The 15,775-nt window shown below is 43.7% G+C and overlaps 1 protein-coding gene across 8 annotated transcripts in view; it reads left to right on the plus strand.

Annotated features, from left to right (window-relative positions):
* Nucleotides 1-15,775, plus strand: part of EEIG2 (EEIG family member 2) — a 64,002-nt gene that overhangs the window by 27,741 nt on the left and 20,486 nt on the right. For 7 of the 8 annotated variants that reach the window (XM_065554317.1, XM_065554320.1, XM_065554314.1 and 4 more), the window contains exons 2-4: nt 11,074-11,194; nt 14,349-14,378; nt 14,944-15,060. In XM_065554317.1, the coding sequence (XP_065410389.1) occupies nt 11,123-11,194; nt 14,349-14,378; nt 14,944-15,060 (219 nt within the window). In that variant the 5' untranslated portion in view covers nt 11,074-11,122. Of the gene's footprint in view, nt 1-102; nt 190-11,073; nt 11,195-14,348; nt 14,379-14,943; nt 15,061-15,775 lie in introns of all 8 variants that reach the window. The other variant, XM_065554319.1, reaches the window with a different exon arrangement.

The following is a 15,775-nucleotide window of genomic DNA, read 5'->3' on the forward strand; positions in this document are numbered from 1 at the left end:
CCCTCAAAAACAAAATATAAAACTTTAGAGCCTACAAGTCCACTCAGTCCTACTTCTTGTTCAGCCAATCACTAAAACAAACAAGTTTGTTTACATTTACAGGAGATAGTGCTGCCGCTTCTTACTTACAGTGTCACCTGAACGTGAGAAGAGGCGGTCGAATGACACTGTTGTAGCCAGCATTGCAAGGTATTTACATGCCAGATAAGCTAAACATTCCTATGCTCCTTCATGCTTCGACTTGTAGATTTATCTTTTTTACAGTGCAAATATTTATAATCAGCCCAGTACCTGATTGAAGAGGTCTGCATAAAATGGCAGGTTGCTATTCTCATGGAACTTGGCAAGCAGCATGACAGAGGCCTTTCCATGGTGAATATAGGGCAGTGCTATGTTGCTAAGTATCAATAGCCATTGGCAACAGAGGTGCCTGTAAAGTCACAGTAACAATACGCATAGTTTTGTTAAGCTCTATGTCGACCAGCCTCATGTGAGAGGAGCGACATGAGACAGGAGCACAGTAGTCTGCTGTTGTATAGCAGAGGGCAAGGGCTGATGATCTAAGCGTCGGGCGCTTGCACCCCAGGTTGAACAGGCCAATTTCACTGCTCTACAGCCAAAATGCTTCTGAAATAAATGTAGTCAAACTTTACTAATTCTAGGTCACTGAGGAATGAAAATTATGCTTAAAATTGTTGATTGGCTCTAGTTTTCAAGATATGCTATTGGATCAGTATATACGACCCTTGACTTGTGGAATGGCGGAGGATAAGTGAGTTATAAAGGGAAGGGATCTCAATTTAAACCAGAAATGATTAAAATACATCTTTGACTGGATCTATGACTAAATCTATAACTGGGTTTGGACAGTACTTGCTTTCTAGGCAAAACAATGAATGATGCAATCTGAAGCTGGTATTGATGCAATTCATATGATGTATGACGCATGTTCTTCCTAGAAGTCATGCAATCATAACTAAGCTTACGTCACTCTGCTGAACAAATTGCCCTATATCAGCTCTAGAAATCATACAGTGTCGTGCTCTCTTATTTGTCAGTGTTTGATTTTGCAAAGGGACACATTTCTGTTTAGCCAAAGTGAGCAGAGATGCCTTGTACTTGTGTGAACAGTGCAGATAACTTCTGCTATGTTTGTGGTGAAGTGACTTTTGCATCACAAAAGCGCAGTATAACCACTAGGGTTAAGAAAGCCTATCACCTTTATTTTAGCTGCAAAATTGGAGATCAGGACAAGAGGTGGGCTCCACACATATGCTGCAACACTTGTGCAACAAATCTTCACCAGTGGTTGAATAGGAAAAGGAAATCTATGCCTTTTGCAGTGTCAATGATTTGGAGAGAGCCAACATATCATAGCAGCAATTGTTACTTCTGCATGGTGTCTCCAGTTGGGAAAGGTGTATCAAAGAAGAAAAAGTGGACTGTGCATTATCCAAACATTCCATCAGCTATACGCCCAGTACCCCACGGAGAAGGACTGCCGGTTCCTGATGCACCAGAATGGTTCTCACTTGAGTCAGACGAGGAAGAGGATGAAACTTCTGGTCCTGAACCATCAATGTCACAGGACCCACATTTTCTCCCATCCTCCTCCTCTGAACCACACCTCATAACACAAGGTGAACTGAATGACCTTGTCAGGGATTTGGAACTACCCAAGAGTAAGGCAGAGCTGTTGAGCTCCAGACTACAGCAGTGGAATCTCCTGGCAGGTGATGTTAGGGTTTCCATGTTCCGTGACTGTCAAAAGGATCTTGTCCCATTCTTCTTCATGGAAGGTGATCTTGTAGCCTGCAACAACATCGATGGTATGATGGCATCGTTCACGATCCAGATGAGTGGAGACTGTTCATTGATTCATCGAAGACGAGTCTTAAAGCTGTTTTACTGCATAATGGCAATATTTTGCCATCAATTCCAGTTGGTCATGCAGTCCATATGAAGGAAACCTATGACAACATGAAACAACTTTTGAGGTGCATAAACTATGACCAACATCAGTGGCAGCTTTGTGGTGATTTTGAAGGTTGTTGCTCTCTTGCTTGGCCTGCAGACTGGATACACAAAGTACTGCTGTTTTCTCTGCGAATGGGATAGTCGTGCAAGAGATTCCCACTACATCAAGAAAGCTTGGCCACTCCGACAGTCATTGGAGCCTGGGAGGAAAAGTGTTCAGCATCCACCACTTGTTGAATCAAGGAAGATTTTGTTACCACCCTTACACATCAAGCTGAGTCTGATGAAGAACTTTGTCAAGGCCATTGACAAAACACAAGCAGCTTTCAAGAACCTCCGTGGAAAATTTCCAAGGTTAAGTGAAGCTAAGATAAAGGAAGGTGTCTTTGTTGGTCCTCAGATTCGTGAACTTCTTCGAGATGATGCATTTGACCATGCACTGCGTGGCAAGGAAAAGACGGCATGGAAAGCCTTCCAGTTAGTGGCAATAAATTTTCTCGGAAACAACAAGGCAGACAACTACAGGTTGTTTGGTGGAAAACCTCCTCAAGGCACACACAAGCCTTGGCTGCAACATTTCACTAAAGCTACATTTTTTGCACTCTCATCTAGATTTTTTTCCCACCGAACTGCGGAGCAGTGAGCGACGAGCACGACGAGCGATTTCACCAGGACATTGCAACAATGGAGAAACGCTATCAGGGCAAATGGAGCCCATCAATGCTTGCAGACTATTGCTGGACGGTGACAAGAGATGCTCCATTTAATGAATACAAGAGACAAGCCAAGAAGCGCTGAGTAGACACTGAATAGGACTAAACTATGTACATAATAGTTTTTGCCTTTTGTTTCATAATAAATTTTATTTATATAACCTTTTTGCTGATTTTTAAAGTGTTACATAAACAAGACAGGTGAAATATTATCATGTAAAGCAACCATAAACACATGAAAAGACCTAGGTTTACAATTTATGATTAAAACTCTACTATCTACACAATATACATAGACATAAAATGTAAAAACTTAAATATCTTAGAAACAGTAGCCAATCAGTTGTTTTAATTGTCATATTTGAATTCAGCACATCAAAATACATAATAAATAGCACATTTTTATCTCTAAAGCAGACGACTTCTTAAAAATTGTGGACCAGTGTTTCCTGAGCAGGTTGTTTTGACTGCTGACTTCGACTGCGGTCGTCCTCAAATGGTTGTGATATGTTAATGACCTATCCAATCACACTGATGTAAACTGGGTTTGGATCATGCTGCAGGCAATGACCATTGAGGGAAACATTTAACTCGTGGCTTGCGCTTGCATTATGCAGATGGAATACTGTAGAAATGGTTTTAGAAAAGCTCGGCTGCAGGCACCATTGACAATAGTCTGCCAGAAGCTTCATATCTTCATTCAAGGCCTTGTCACTTTCTGAGAGACTGAGCTTGGTAGCTGCAGCAGATGTCATGGCATAGATATGCGAGAGTGTAGCTGGCAGGTGGTTGATTTACACATTGAACAGTATGACTGAGGCCGTTGGATCTGACACTTCCAAAAGCTACAGCAGTTGTCCATGTGTATTCTAAACCTCCTGTTTTAGAGAAAGAACTCTATTATTTCAACTGCCCAAAGCGGGGCAACTCGAGAGAGTTTAAATAAAAGCCCTCTGTGCCAAACTGTGGTCAAATCTAAGAAGACGGCTTCTGTCTTTAGATTTTGTTGAAAACCATTTGATAAAGATGGTCAAGGCCAGGACTTGATCACAGGTGCTGCCTCCTTTCCTAGCCTGCTCAACCTGGAAGACATTGTTCAAATCCAGAGCGATTTGTTGGCAGATCAAATGCTCAAACACCTTGAAACAAACTGACAGCAAGGATATTGGGTGGTAACTCGACATGTTGTAGGGGTCCTTTCCCAGCTTAAGAATGGCAGTAATCTTTGCTTGAAACCAAGTGTGTGGTAACTTCTTCTCATTGATGTCCCATATGTAGAAGTTAGTAAGTCACTGTAACCTCAAGGTGCTTGAGGAATTCCAGCAAGATCTTATCATAGCCTGCCCCTGTGCCTAGCTTGATAGAGTTAAGGGCCTTATCTAGCTCGTCTACCATGAATAACTCTGGTTAACTTCTACCCATATTCTGATGTTGAAGTTGGCGCCATTCATCATATACTTTGCGTTTTGAGTCGCTTCTCCAGTGGGATATTTGCTACCCACAGAAGGTGGCTTACAACCTTGCTGGGCTTAACCAGAGGGTGATTTTGACCTGGAGGTTATTGAGCAGTTTCCAGCTGGCTGGAATAGGTGAAGTCAAGCTTCTCCGTAGAGTCCTTCCAGAGACTCAGTCAGGTGGTCAGTGATATCCAGGTCACCAGATAATTTGAATGTCCTGAGCAAGGCTTTGCATTCAGGATTCAGACAAGGAGTGTAAATTGGATGACAGTCCATGCAGTGTAGCTAAGCATGCAGCTTTATAAATGGCTCTTTGAAATCAATGGTAGGCTTCATTGACTGGGATACAATGCAACGGAATGGTAACCACATTACATTCCAGTGCATCGCAGAACTTCTCTCTGTCTGCTTTGCAGAAATTCCACCAGTGCTTGATTTGAGTTTCAAATGATGTGTAGCTGGAGGCATGGGCAGCTGGTGACCCAGCTGTTGGGGGAAGACTAGCCCCTGGCCCCCCAGCCCCTGTGCGGGGCAGCTGGGGGGCGAGGACCCCTGCGGAAGGCAGGCTGGCCAGCCCCAAGCAGCCTGGGCCAGCCAGGGCAGAGCATTGGGAACTGTAGGAGGGGGCCTGGCCTGGGGGCGGAGCATAGGCAGGGCCACGCTAGGCTGTGGGGGAGAGGCACAGCCTCCCCCTGCCTACAATACCCGCCACCCATGGCTGGAGCCCAGTATGAATAAGTGATGGTCTATGTTGGCTGTGAGGAAAGTTATCAAGTTCTATACGGTTCACCGGTTGTGAACAGCCGCCTAGCGAACTGACCCAGCGAAGGTCGGGCGAGTACTTTTTTGACCATCTAGCAGAAAGAAATGTGCTGTGTTTTTTGCATTGTGAAGCAACACAAAGTTGTTGTTAGTCACTCAATCCATCAGCTGTTCAGCATCGTTATCCAAATCAGCGTACCCCCCCCCCACTCAGAGTGGTGGCTATTAATCACCAACGAAGTTTGCACCTGTCTCTCTCTCCAACTGAAGTTAGTCCAATAAAAGATATTAGACAAGGTAGGTCAGGTATCTCATATCCTGGGACCAACACAGCTACAACAATACTGCAAATGAATTATTGGTGCTCACTTAAAATACCCTGCCAAAGTTCTTGTTTTATCTAAATGGCTTTCACTTTTTGTAACTTGGGTATGTGAAAGAAAGAGAAGTAAACTTACCTAAAAGAGAGAAGTTTACTCCGACTATACAATTAAAAAGAAAAGAACACAATTACTCATTTAATTATCTTAATAGTAAATCAGTGTTTTTGTATTTGAATATATTTCTATTAAAATAAATTACTGTCTCATGCTACAATATTTATTTTGTGCATTTCTTTGTGACTTTATCCATATGCTCATTACTATTTAGAGAGAAATGTGTAAATTCCCTTTAACGTCAATTAAAGAGTTCAGTATCAGAATGAACTGTTTATCGGTGCAGTTACATGATTCCATCATTTTCAGTACTTGTAAGCTACCTCTGGCTTTTAATAAATCGTTACTGCATGTTTTGGAAAATAGCTTGCCAAAGATGACAGCACTATTAGATACATCCCGCACACCCTTCCACAAAGCCACCAAAGTTTGGGGAAGTAGACATCAGGATGGGATAATTCATAAGGTCCTTATGTACAGGAACATCTAAGACTTCCCACAAGAAAACTGAAGAAAGGGATCCTGTATTTATATATGACTGCTGAATTCTCTTTAGTGCCAATATTGGGTCAAGTCTTGAAGCACTAGTTACCTTAGTACTGCACGTGCTGTAGGCAAAGGTGGGGCATTAAATACAATCATTAGGGCTTCAGAAAAGACACTACAGGATAACAGCATAAGAATTTCCCATCATTTGGGCATTACCTGTTAAAGTACTAATTAAAGAATATGAAAGGAGGAAAAGATGCAGTGAAAATGCTTAAGTGGATTCAAAATATGCTATCCCTTGAGCCCCGACAACTGTTCAGGTTATTCAAACAGTCTAGCCTAACTAAACCAATGGGGGTGTTGCTCCACAATCTGAAATATCCCAGAAAGTAAAAGCAGCTTAGTTAAGCATTTATTTTAATAGACTCAAACTTGGGCAATAATAGTACCCAACTTCACATCAAATATGAAAATTCAGATGGATTATTATTTTTGTTTATAATTTTATAGCTAAAATTTGAATCGTGGGATGATTGTCCAAGAATTGCAGCTGAGTTTGCAGACAAGCCATGGAAAAGTAATAATGGATCTTATTTGCAATAATAAAGTCCATTATTACTTTTCTGCAGTTTTCCGCTGTCGACCACCCAGGGACTGAGAGTGGGGGGCTCACTGTCAGAATTGCAATGGAAGCCTAATGTTGCGGAATCTGCAATATTGTGAATTAAGTAAGGCCTTATTTACAGCCTCTTTTGATGGCATACAATATAATAGAACTTTCAGGTATCTCCTTATCCTGTTCATCCTCTTAAAGAAAATCAGCATAAGCAAAACAGAACAAAAAGCTGTTTAACAAAATCTGGCCTGTGCTCTTCCTCTGTCTGCTCCTACTTTCCACACAAAACCATCAGGCAGCAAAGCCAAGTGTGATTGAGAATTTCTGGCATGTTTTCCTCAGCTGCTGTCTTTCTGGAAGGTTCCTTTCCCCAGTCATCTGTCTTCCCCCACAGGCAATGGCCACAGTTCCTTTTGTTTGTTTGTTTTCATTGTTTTTGTTCTGATTTGTGATTGTCAAAAAATTAGACTCAAAGCCCCTGAAGTGCCAGGACTGTAATACACAGACTGTTCTGGGAATGGCTGTGAAGTAGGGTGGCCAGATGTCCCAATTTTACAGGGACAGTCCTGATATTTGGGGCGGTGTCTTATATAGGTAGGGTTACCATATTTCAGCAAGCAAAAAAGAGGACGGGAGGAGCCCTGCCCTAGCCCCGCCCCTGCCCCTCCCACTTCCTGCCCCCCAGAACCCCCAACCCTCCCCCCGTTCCTTGTCCCCTGACTGCCCCCTCCTGGGACCCCTGCCCCTAACTGCCCCTCAGGACTCCACTCCCTATCTAAGCCTCCCTGCCTCTTGTCCCCTGACTGCCCCAACCCTTATCCACACCCCCACCCCCAGACAGACCCCTGGGACTCCCACGCCCCATCCAACCACTCCCCACCCCCTGACAGCCCCCCCCAGAACTCCCAACCCATCTAAACCCCTCTGCTCCCTGTCCCCTGACTGCTCCGATCCCTCTCCCCACTCCTGCCCCCTGACAGCTCCCCCCCAGAACTCCCAGCCCCCCACCCCTCCCGCTCCTTGTCCCCTGACTGCCCCCTCCTGGGACCCCTGCTCCTAACTGCCCTCCAGAACCCCACCCCCTACCTAAGACTCCCTGTTCCTTGTCCCCTAACTGCCCCCTCCTAAGACCCCCCCCAACTGCCCTCCAGGACCCTACCCCCTACCTGTACCCTGACTGCCCAAAACTTTCTCCACTCCCCCCAAAAAGCCCCCCTCCCCCGTTTCTTGACTGCCCCCTCCAGAACCTCCCTGCCCCTTCTCCTGCCCCCTGGTCCCCTTACCCTGCTGCTCAGAACAGGGTGTTGGGCTCTGTGCGAGCCGGACACGTGGCTGCGCTCCCCAGCACAACAAAACCCGGTCCCTGGCCCTGCACAGTGCTGCCGGACCGGGCTGCAGGGGAGAGCTGCCCTTGTATCAGCACAAAGTGCTCTCGCTCCCGTTTTGCTACGCTGCATGGCAGAAACCACTCCCAGTTGCAAAAGGGGAGGGCTGCACTTTGTGCTGATACACTTGCTCAGAATGCAGGGCGGATCCGGCTCCTCTACAGCTGCTCCGGAGTCCATCCCGGGACTTTCCTGCAGCCCTCCCAGCCGCTCGCTCTGCTCTGCCGGGGGAGGGGGGAAATCCCAGACATTGTGAGTGCTTTACAAATTCCCCCCGGACGCTATTTTTAGCACAAAAAGGAGGACATGTCCGGGTAAATCCGGACAAATGGTAACCCTAATATAGGCTCCTATTACCCTCTCACCCCTGTCCCAATTTTTCACACTTGCTGTCTAATCATCCTACTGTGAAGAAACTGGGACCAATTAGCAAGGCAAGCCTAAGCCACCTTGCCCCTAACCAGGGATAGAGGAGAAGCCCCAGATAGACAGCATCTTGTCAGATGTATGCATCTGCAGAAAGCCGCATATAATCCTTGTTGCCCCCAAAATCAGGCCAAACTGGGCAGGGAAGTAAGAGCCTGGCAGTGGCACCTGATGTATCAAAAAAGCAGTTTATTTCTCTCCTACTCCTACCTTTCTCACCCCTGATGTTCCTGAGCCCCAAAAAGCAGACTGAGAATTCTAACGTGGAGGATATTCTTGCCTTTTGTAGCTTCTTGGAGGGGGAGGATAATTTCTGTTACCTCTTATCTAGCCACAGAAAGTAAACAACTTGCATAGATGCTAAGTTCTGTGCTGCTTCATGTATGTTGTCTCTCACCAGTGACAAGCCACTTATTCTTCCTATAGGGTTCCCCAAGGAGTGGGAGCAGGTGTTTGGGGAAGGTAGAAGTTCATTCTCTGCACCCCTCAGAAGTGGGAAGGTTTGTGGGGGAAGGCAAGCGAGCTGCAACTTGAAGAGCTGGGGAGGGTGGTATTGCTGGGCAGACAGGAATTGAGAGGGACTCCTGAGAGGAAGCCTGGGGTTGTCATACAAGGTGGATGGCAGTATTTAGAGTTTAGTGGAGGAATTTGGGGAGCCTCTCCCCTTCTGCATATGATCTTAATAGCCTCCATATTGGCCATCTGCCCCTATCCTATTCAGCCACTCTCCCATCCACATCAGCCTCTGATACCATCCTGTCCACTTTCTACTGAGAAGAGCGCACTGAAGCATCCATCATCTCCTTGCTGTCAAGGAGTCCATGAAGGTTGTGAGGTGCCACGGAGACGAGAAACCAGCCAGATAGGCCTGCAGTGGTCAGGATTAATGGTAAAGAAAACCCTATTTAGTCCCTACTGGATGCATGAGATAGGGCCTGCAGACAGGAATGTCATTCCCAGTGCTTGACACTTGGCAGGTCTGCAACTGCTAGTAACCAGGAAAACTCTCCTAAAGGATGATCTAGAAAGACTGCATCCTTCCTATTCCCTCAGACATGAAATCCCTGGTATTGTACCTAGAGGGAAAGCTCATGATTGTAATTCTCTGTTTTGGTAAGAACAAACTAGATTTTCTCCTCTCCATGTCAGGAGTGATTCACACTGACAAGAGAGTGTAGGGAAGCTTCTACTTCCACTTCCTGTGCTGGATTTGTCTTGAGGTTAAATGGAGGATTTGGACAAAACTTCAGCTATTTGCCATATTTCAAATAGTCTTTAAAAACAAAATCAAATAACACTGATGTATGTGTTTTTTGCCTTTTTTTAAAATGTCTAAGATTCTCAGGTGATGCAGTGGGTGAATGCACTTGTCTTCTATCTCTGTAAGATAAGGATTGAAATTCTGCTCGGGTCTCATCAAAGCTCCATGTACTAACTTAGTTTTGCCAAATGGAAAGAGTCGTTTTTAGAGGCCACCAGTCATGTTGGAGCCCTCAATGGAATAGCAGGGATGTTACATATCGGGATTGATGAGTCTTGCACAAACTGTGTGGGGAAACTTGTACAATTCCTCCTTATGTTATGCCTAACTTAAGCTAGTTGGCTTTAGCTCTTTACTTTTAGGCACAGTAAATGAACTAATTTAAATAAAATCCTTTCCATTACTGCTGTCCTAACAGTCTAGTCATCTTTCTTCTTAGTGTCAAGTATGTGTACCCTTGCATGGTTGAGATGCAGCTTATCTATTTCATTTTGCTTTTCTATGAAAATGAACTTAGTTGTCAATTTTTTTTCCACCCAGCATGTTGCATTGTGGCTATCACAAGAGCTGTACTAAACACCGAAAGTACTAAACATGGTTAGACTCCTTTTTAAAAAAAAAAAAGGAAGAAAGTTTTAATTTTTCACCATATATAGACATTTTTAACCAAGTTTTTGATAGTGATTCATGTTTGTGCCACTTCAACTCAATGTTTATGTGGCAGAGCTCCGACCTTGTCCCCCTGGGTCCTGCGCTTCTACGCGGTATATGCTAGCCTCAGTGGTTCACTACGACCCTCCACGTAGCCCTTTGCTCTCTAGGGCCAGGGTTACAGTCTACTGAGCCCTTTTCATCATAAGCCAGCAAGGAGATTGGTGAGAGAACTCCCAGTCTCTGTTGTCCCTAGGGGCTTGTTTCAGAATAGTTTAGCCTCCTGTCCTGACAGGGGCCTGACTTGCCCTCCAGGAGGTGTTCCTGTAGTGGTGGGTTGGGGGGAACCCGGGCCCGCCCTCTACTCCGGGTTCCAGCGCAGGGACCCTAATGGTAGCAGCTGTTGGCAGCCAACCTTTCACTGCCAGAGTTGCTACATTTCCCTGGGCCACTTCCTCACAGCTCTCCTACTTCTCCCTTACCAATTACTTGAGCATGTCTTCATTAACCAGCCCTTCAGCCGCACTTCCCCTTCTCTGGCTCCCAGGCTCTCCTCTGCCTGACTGGAGTGAGTCTTTTTATAGTATCAGAGAGGCCTTAATTAGAGTCAGGTGGTCACATTAGCTTAATGGCCTCACCTGACTCTTTGCAGGTTAATTGGAGTCAGATGTTCTCATTAGCCTGGAGCAGCCCCTGCTCTGGTCAGTCAGGGAACAGAAAACTGTTAATCCAGTGGCCAGTATATCTGCCTTCTGCTACTCTGCTGTACCCAACTGACCTGGATCTATCACATTACTCAAATTTGTCCAGTGGTCTTTTGTGGTTTTGACTGCATATGTTGTTTTTTAGATGTTTGTTTATAATAGCTGTCTTTCTTCTCCGCCCCCTCCTTTTTGCAGAGAAGTCGTGCAGGCAAACTCTGTTCACTGGAAGAAGAAGTTCTTATTTATGTGTAAAATGAGTGCCAGTGCCACTACAGGCATTCTGGATCCTTGCATCTGCAGAGTATCTGTACGGAAGGTAAAAACAGCATTTTTCCTCTTCTAGACCATAATTTTTTTTCCACTGTAGCTCTGATCATTTACTACTGTCCTCTCTATTTTTATAGAGCTAACAGACATTATAAAATGAATTGTAGCTATAGCCATGTAAAATACTCATTAGTAATAAACATAATTTTGTCATCTGATCATTTGCTTACTTAACTCTAATTCACATACAGTAACTCCTCACTTAAAGTCGTCTCAGTTAATGTTGTTACATTGCTGATAGAGAACATACTCATTTAAAGTTGTGCAAGGCTCCCTTATAACGTCGTTTGGCAGCCGCCTGCTTTGTCCACTGCTTGCAGGTAGAGCAGCCCATTGCAGCTAGCTGGTGGGGGCTTGGAACCAGGGTGGACCGGCAGCCCCCCGCTCCCCTAAGTTCCCTGTGCGGCAGCCGCCCAGCGAGCTATCAATTGCCGGCAGTTCAGCTGTCCTTCCCCACACTGCCATATGCTGCTTCTGCACTCTGCCTTGGAACTACTCCCCAGAGCCTCCTGCTTGCTGTGCGGGAGGGATGGGGGGAAGAGGGGAGCTAATGTCAGGGTGTTCCCCTTCCCCCCCCTTCTCCTGCACCCTGCTTACCCCATCTTCCATAGAGCAGGGGAGGACACACGACAGGCCTCAGGATAGAGGAGCTTCCTGGCTGAAGCTGCTGTCTCGGCTTGCTGATCAACTTAAAAAGGTAGTGTACTTAGAGTGGGGTCAGCGTATTTAAAGGAGCAATGCGCATTTCACACACACGCACACAATGTGTGTCTCTGTCTGCCATGCTGTCTTCCCTCCCTCCATTCGTGTTGCCTTGTAGAGTGTGAGGCTACATTAACAACGAGTTAACCCTTGAGGGCTCAGCCAATTGATAGTTCATCATTTAGTGGTAAGGCATTCCCTGGGAAATATCCCACCCTCTGACTTCACCACCTCAGCCAAGCTTCACAATCCTCATCGCTGTGTACCAGTATTGAGTTGTCTGTTTAAAACTTATAGTGTGTGTGTGTGTGTGTGTGTATCTCTCTCTCTCTCTCTCTCATATCTATAGATATAGATAGATATCTTTTTGTCTGGTGAAAAAAATGTCCCTGGAACCTACCCTCCACCCCCATTTACATTAATTCTTATGGGGAAATTGGATTTGCTCAACATCGTTTCGCTTAAAGTTGCATTTTTCAGGAACATAACTACAATGTTAAGCAAGGAGTTACTGTATTGTAATTTGAGGGAGCTGTAACTGTGAACTTAATTTATGCTAGCTAAATGGCATAACAGCCATGATTAATTTTAAAATTCATTCTGAATTAAGAACTGCCTCCCGTGTGCAACATCCTGAGCACTCTTTTTAAGTGGTTTTGCTGGTTCACAACTTGAGCAGCATAAGCACGTTGCTACTTTCATTATATGATTTTTCAAGTATCGTGTTAATATATGAAGCACAAAGCATTTGTATGATTTCAAAAGGAACATTTAGTGTTTTATATATGCACTGGTATTTTCAGATAGCTATCCTGTTTGATAGCTTTCTTTTCATAATTTATGTTGTAACATAACCAAGGTAGGTCAGTGCAGATGCAGTTTCAACATACTTACAGAAGGATAAAACTCTCAAGTTATAAAACTTGCCTTCAATTATATTAAGGTACTAAATGTAGCAGAAATTTTTAAGAGCCTGCAGATTGAATGTGTTCAGTTGTTCCTTTGTCAGTTTTAACAAGGTGACTGCATCTCTCTACTCTGCCACAAACAGATCTTCTCTATTGCTGTGGGAATTCAGAGTCTTTTGAAAAGATTAGAATGAGGAAACAGTAATGCCTTCACTTTTCAACAAGAACTCAAGGACGAGTAGCAGAAATATATTTAAACTGGTTATTCTTTCTTCCTGGGAAAAGCCCAACTCTTCCTGGTCAGTGACTGATGCAGTGCATAGAAGTCAAGAGCAAGAAGCAGCAAGCTTAGGGTATGTCTACATTGGAGCTGGGAAATTGCCTCTCAGCTGGAGTAGACAGACTTGTGTTAGGAGAGCTCAAGGTACTGTGCTAAAAATAGCTGTGTGGATGTTGTAGCTCCAGTTAAGACACAGGCTAGCTTCCTGAGCTCAAGCCCAGTGGCTCAGGTGGGCTTGAGCATGGGTGATTAGCCTGAGTCTCTGCCAGAATCACAGCGTCCACACAGCCATTTTTAGCATGTTTCAGAGTAGCAGCCGTGTTAGTCTGTATCCGCAAAAATAAGAACAGGAGTACTTGTGGCACCTTAGAGACTAACAAATTTATTAGAGCATAAGCTTTCATGGACTACAGCCCACTTCTTCGGATGCATATGCATCCGAAGAAGTGGGCTGTAGTCCATGAAAGCTTATGCTCTAATAAATTTGTTAGTCTCTAAGGTGCCACAAGTACTCCTGTTCTTATTTTTAGCATGCTAGCTCAAGTCCCACTACCACAAGTCTGTCTACCTGAGCTGGGAAACTCATTCACAGCTGTAGTGTAGACATACCGTTAGAGGCCCTGAACTTGTGCCATGTACTAGCTTGATTTTCCTGATCTCCAGAGGTGCATCTCCTGCACGCCTTACCCCTAGAAGCAGAAACAAACTGGTGCTGTAGCACTGAACAGCTGTCCGTCTATCCTGAGGTGACTTTGTGAAGGCAGCAGGGATTTTTTTGGGGAACCTTCCAACTGCATGCATTAGAAAATAAATTGGAGGACTTTTGCATTTTTATTTAATTACCAGCTGGTTCCTCAACATTCAGGGGTAGGTGTTTGAAATTTATTTTTTGCAAAAATGCTTATTTCACAAACCAGGGTATGTAGTTGATCAGCCCCACAGTGATTGGGGTTATGCACACCCCTTCATCACTTGGATGGGGAGAAGTTAGGCTTCTGCAGTTTACTTCTCCCCTCCCCTCCAGGTGATCTTTCTTGGCTTCCTGATTGGGTCCCTGGGTAGGCCTGAGAAGAAGCTGGGAGAAGCACACAAGGTCTCTTCCTGTTACAATTAGCAATATAATAGACTAATACTATGGCAATATTATGTTCGGATATCTCTTAAAATATGTGTACATGTTGGATTCCTTCAAAAAGGCAATATTTTAATTTTTTATGACTTGTTTAGTTACTAGTGTATGTTTCTTTTTGCAGGAGTTAAAAGGTGGAAAGGCATATGCAAAGGTAAATAGACATGATCTGTTCTGTAAACTGATACTTCCTTCTTGCTCTCTTATGCTCTTTACATATTTTAGCTTAATAATAGGCTAGAATACCTATCATTCTGATCTACAAAATAGATAAGCTGGAAGATAATTTTGGGTAAGTACTGATATTTGAGAGGTAGGTTGGACATACTTAAATCTCCCCCCACCTCTCTTGGAGTTCGCTTTTCTTTGCCTCTCAAGAATGATGGAAGTCTTTACTTCTATATTTTTTGTGTGTATGGGATTTTCAATATTTAAAAAGCCTTCCTAGGGTTTTTTAGGTGTAAGTTGAAACTAAGAGTACAGCTGAGCAGCATTTGGCATTTAATCATATTAAACAGTATCAATTCTAACAATATTTATGAGGTTTTGTAGACCAGTTTTTTTTCTCTTCCTTTTTTTTTGAGTCCATACCTTCTGCATGAAGCAGTCATTCTAATTCAAGTGTGATTAAAGGCTAATAATGAATACTAATTATTGTGCATACAGTAAGTGTCCCTGGATTATACTACGATATCTAACTCTTCATTCTCTCTTAATAGCTGGGCTTTGCAGACCTAAACCTTGCAGAGTTTGCTGGATCGGGAAATACCACTCGTCGCTGTTTATTGGAAGGTTATGATACCAAAAATACCAGACAGGATAATTCCATTCTCAAAGTAATTCATGTTTTTTTCCCATCATATTATCTGTGGTAAAAGTGCATTTCTATTAACTGCATAAGGGAAAAACTGGAACTAATATGTTGTGGAACTGAAAACCACAAACATGACAGCCAAGCATTTAACAAGGTTTAAAATATATTTGCTGTTGCTGAACCTCCTCTCTGTCAGTAATCACTCTTACTAGAGGAAGACTGGACATGTAAGTAATATAATGTAGTGAAAATCTCAGCTTTATTTTTGAGAACCAAGTGAAATCCATACAAGCAACAAATTGGTGGATTATTTTTGCTGGTTTTGGAACTCTGATAAGTGAGCTATATTGGAGAACCATTTTTAAGTATTAAATTAATTTTAGTTTCCTGTTCCAATAGGAATTGGCAATGCAAAGTAAATTCAATATAAGAAGACAATCGGAGTCTAGTGTAGACATAGTTTATATAAATACTGTAACAGTTATATGTTCATGTAACTATGAAGTTAGTTCTTTTCAGGGTAGTTTTTCTTTAGTTGGCTTGCCTAATTCTGTAAAGAATGAGCCAGCTTTAACATTCAGTCATGGATTGTGATGGGAGGTGGAAATCCCCTTCCACTCACTCTCTAACCAGTGCCAAAGAATTTGTGGAAATATTTGAAATCTTGAACCCCTGAGAGTGATCTAGAACCACCATCCTTTTCTGTTCTAATCCATTTGGATCAGTAGAATTTGGGA

Source organism: Chrysemys picta, chromosome 8, assembly GCF_011386835.1.
Source record: "Chrysemys picta bellii isolate R12L10 chromosome 8, ASM1138683v2, whole genome shotgun sequence".
Lineage (NCBI taxonomy): Eukaryota > Metazoa > Chordata > Testudines > Emydidae > Chrysemys > Chrysemys picta.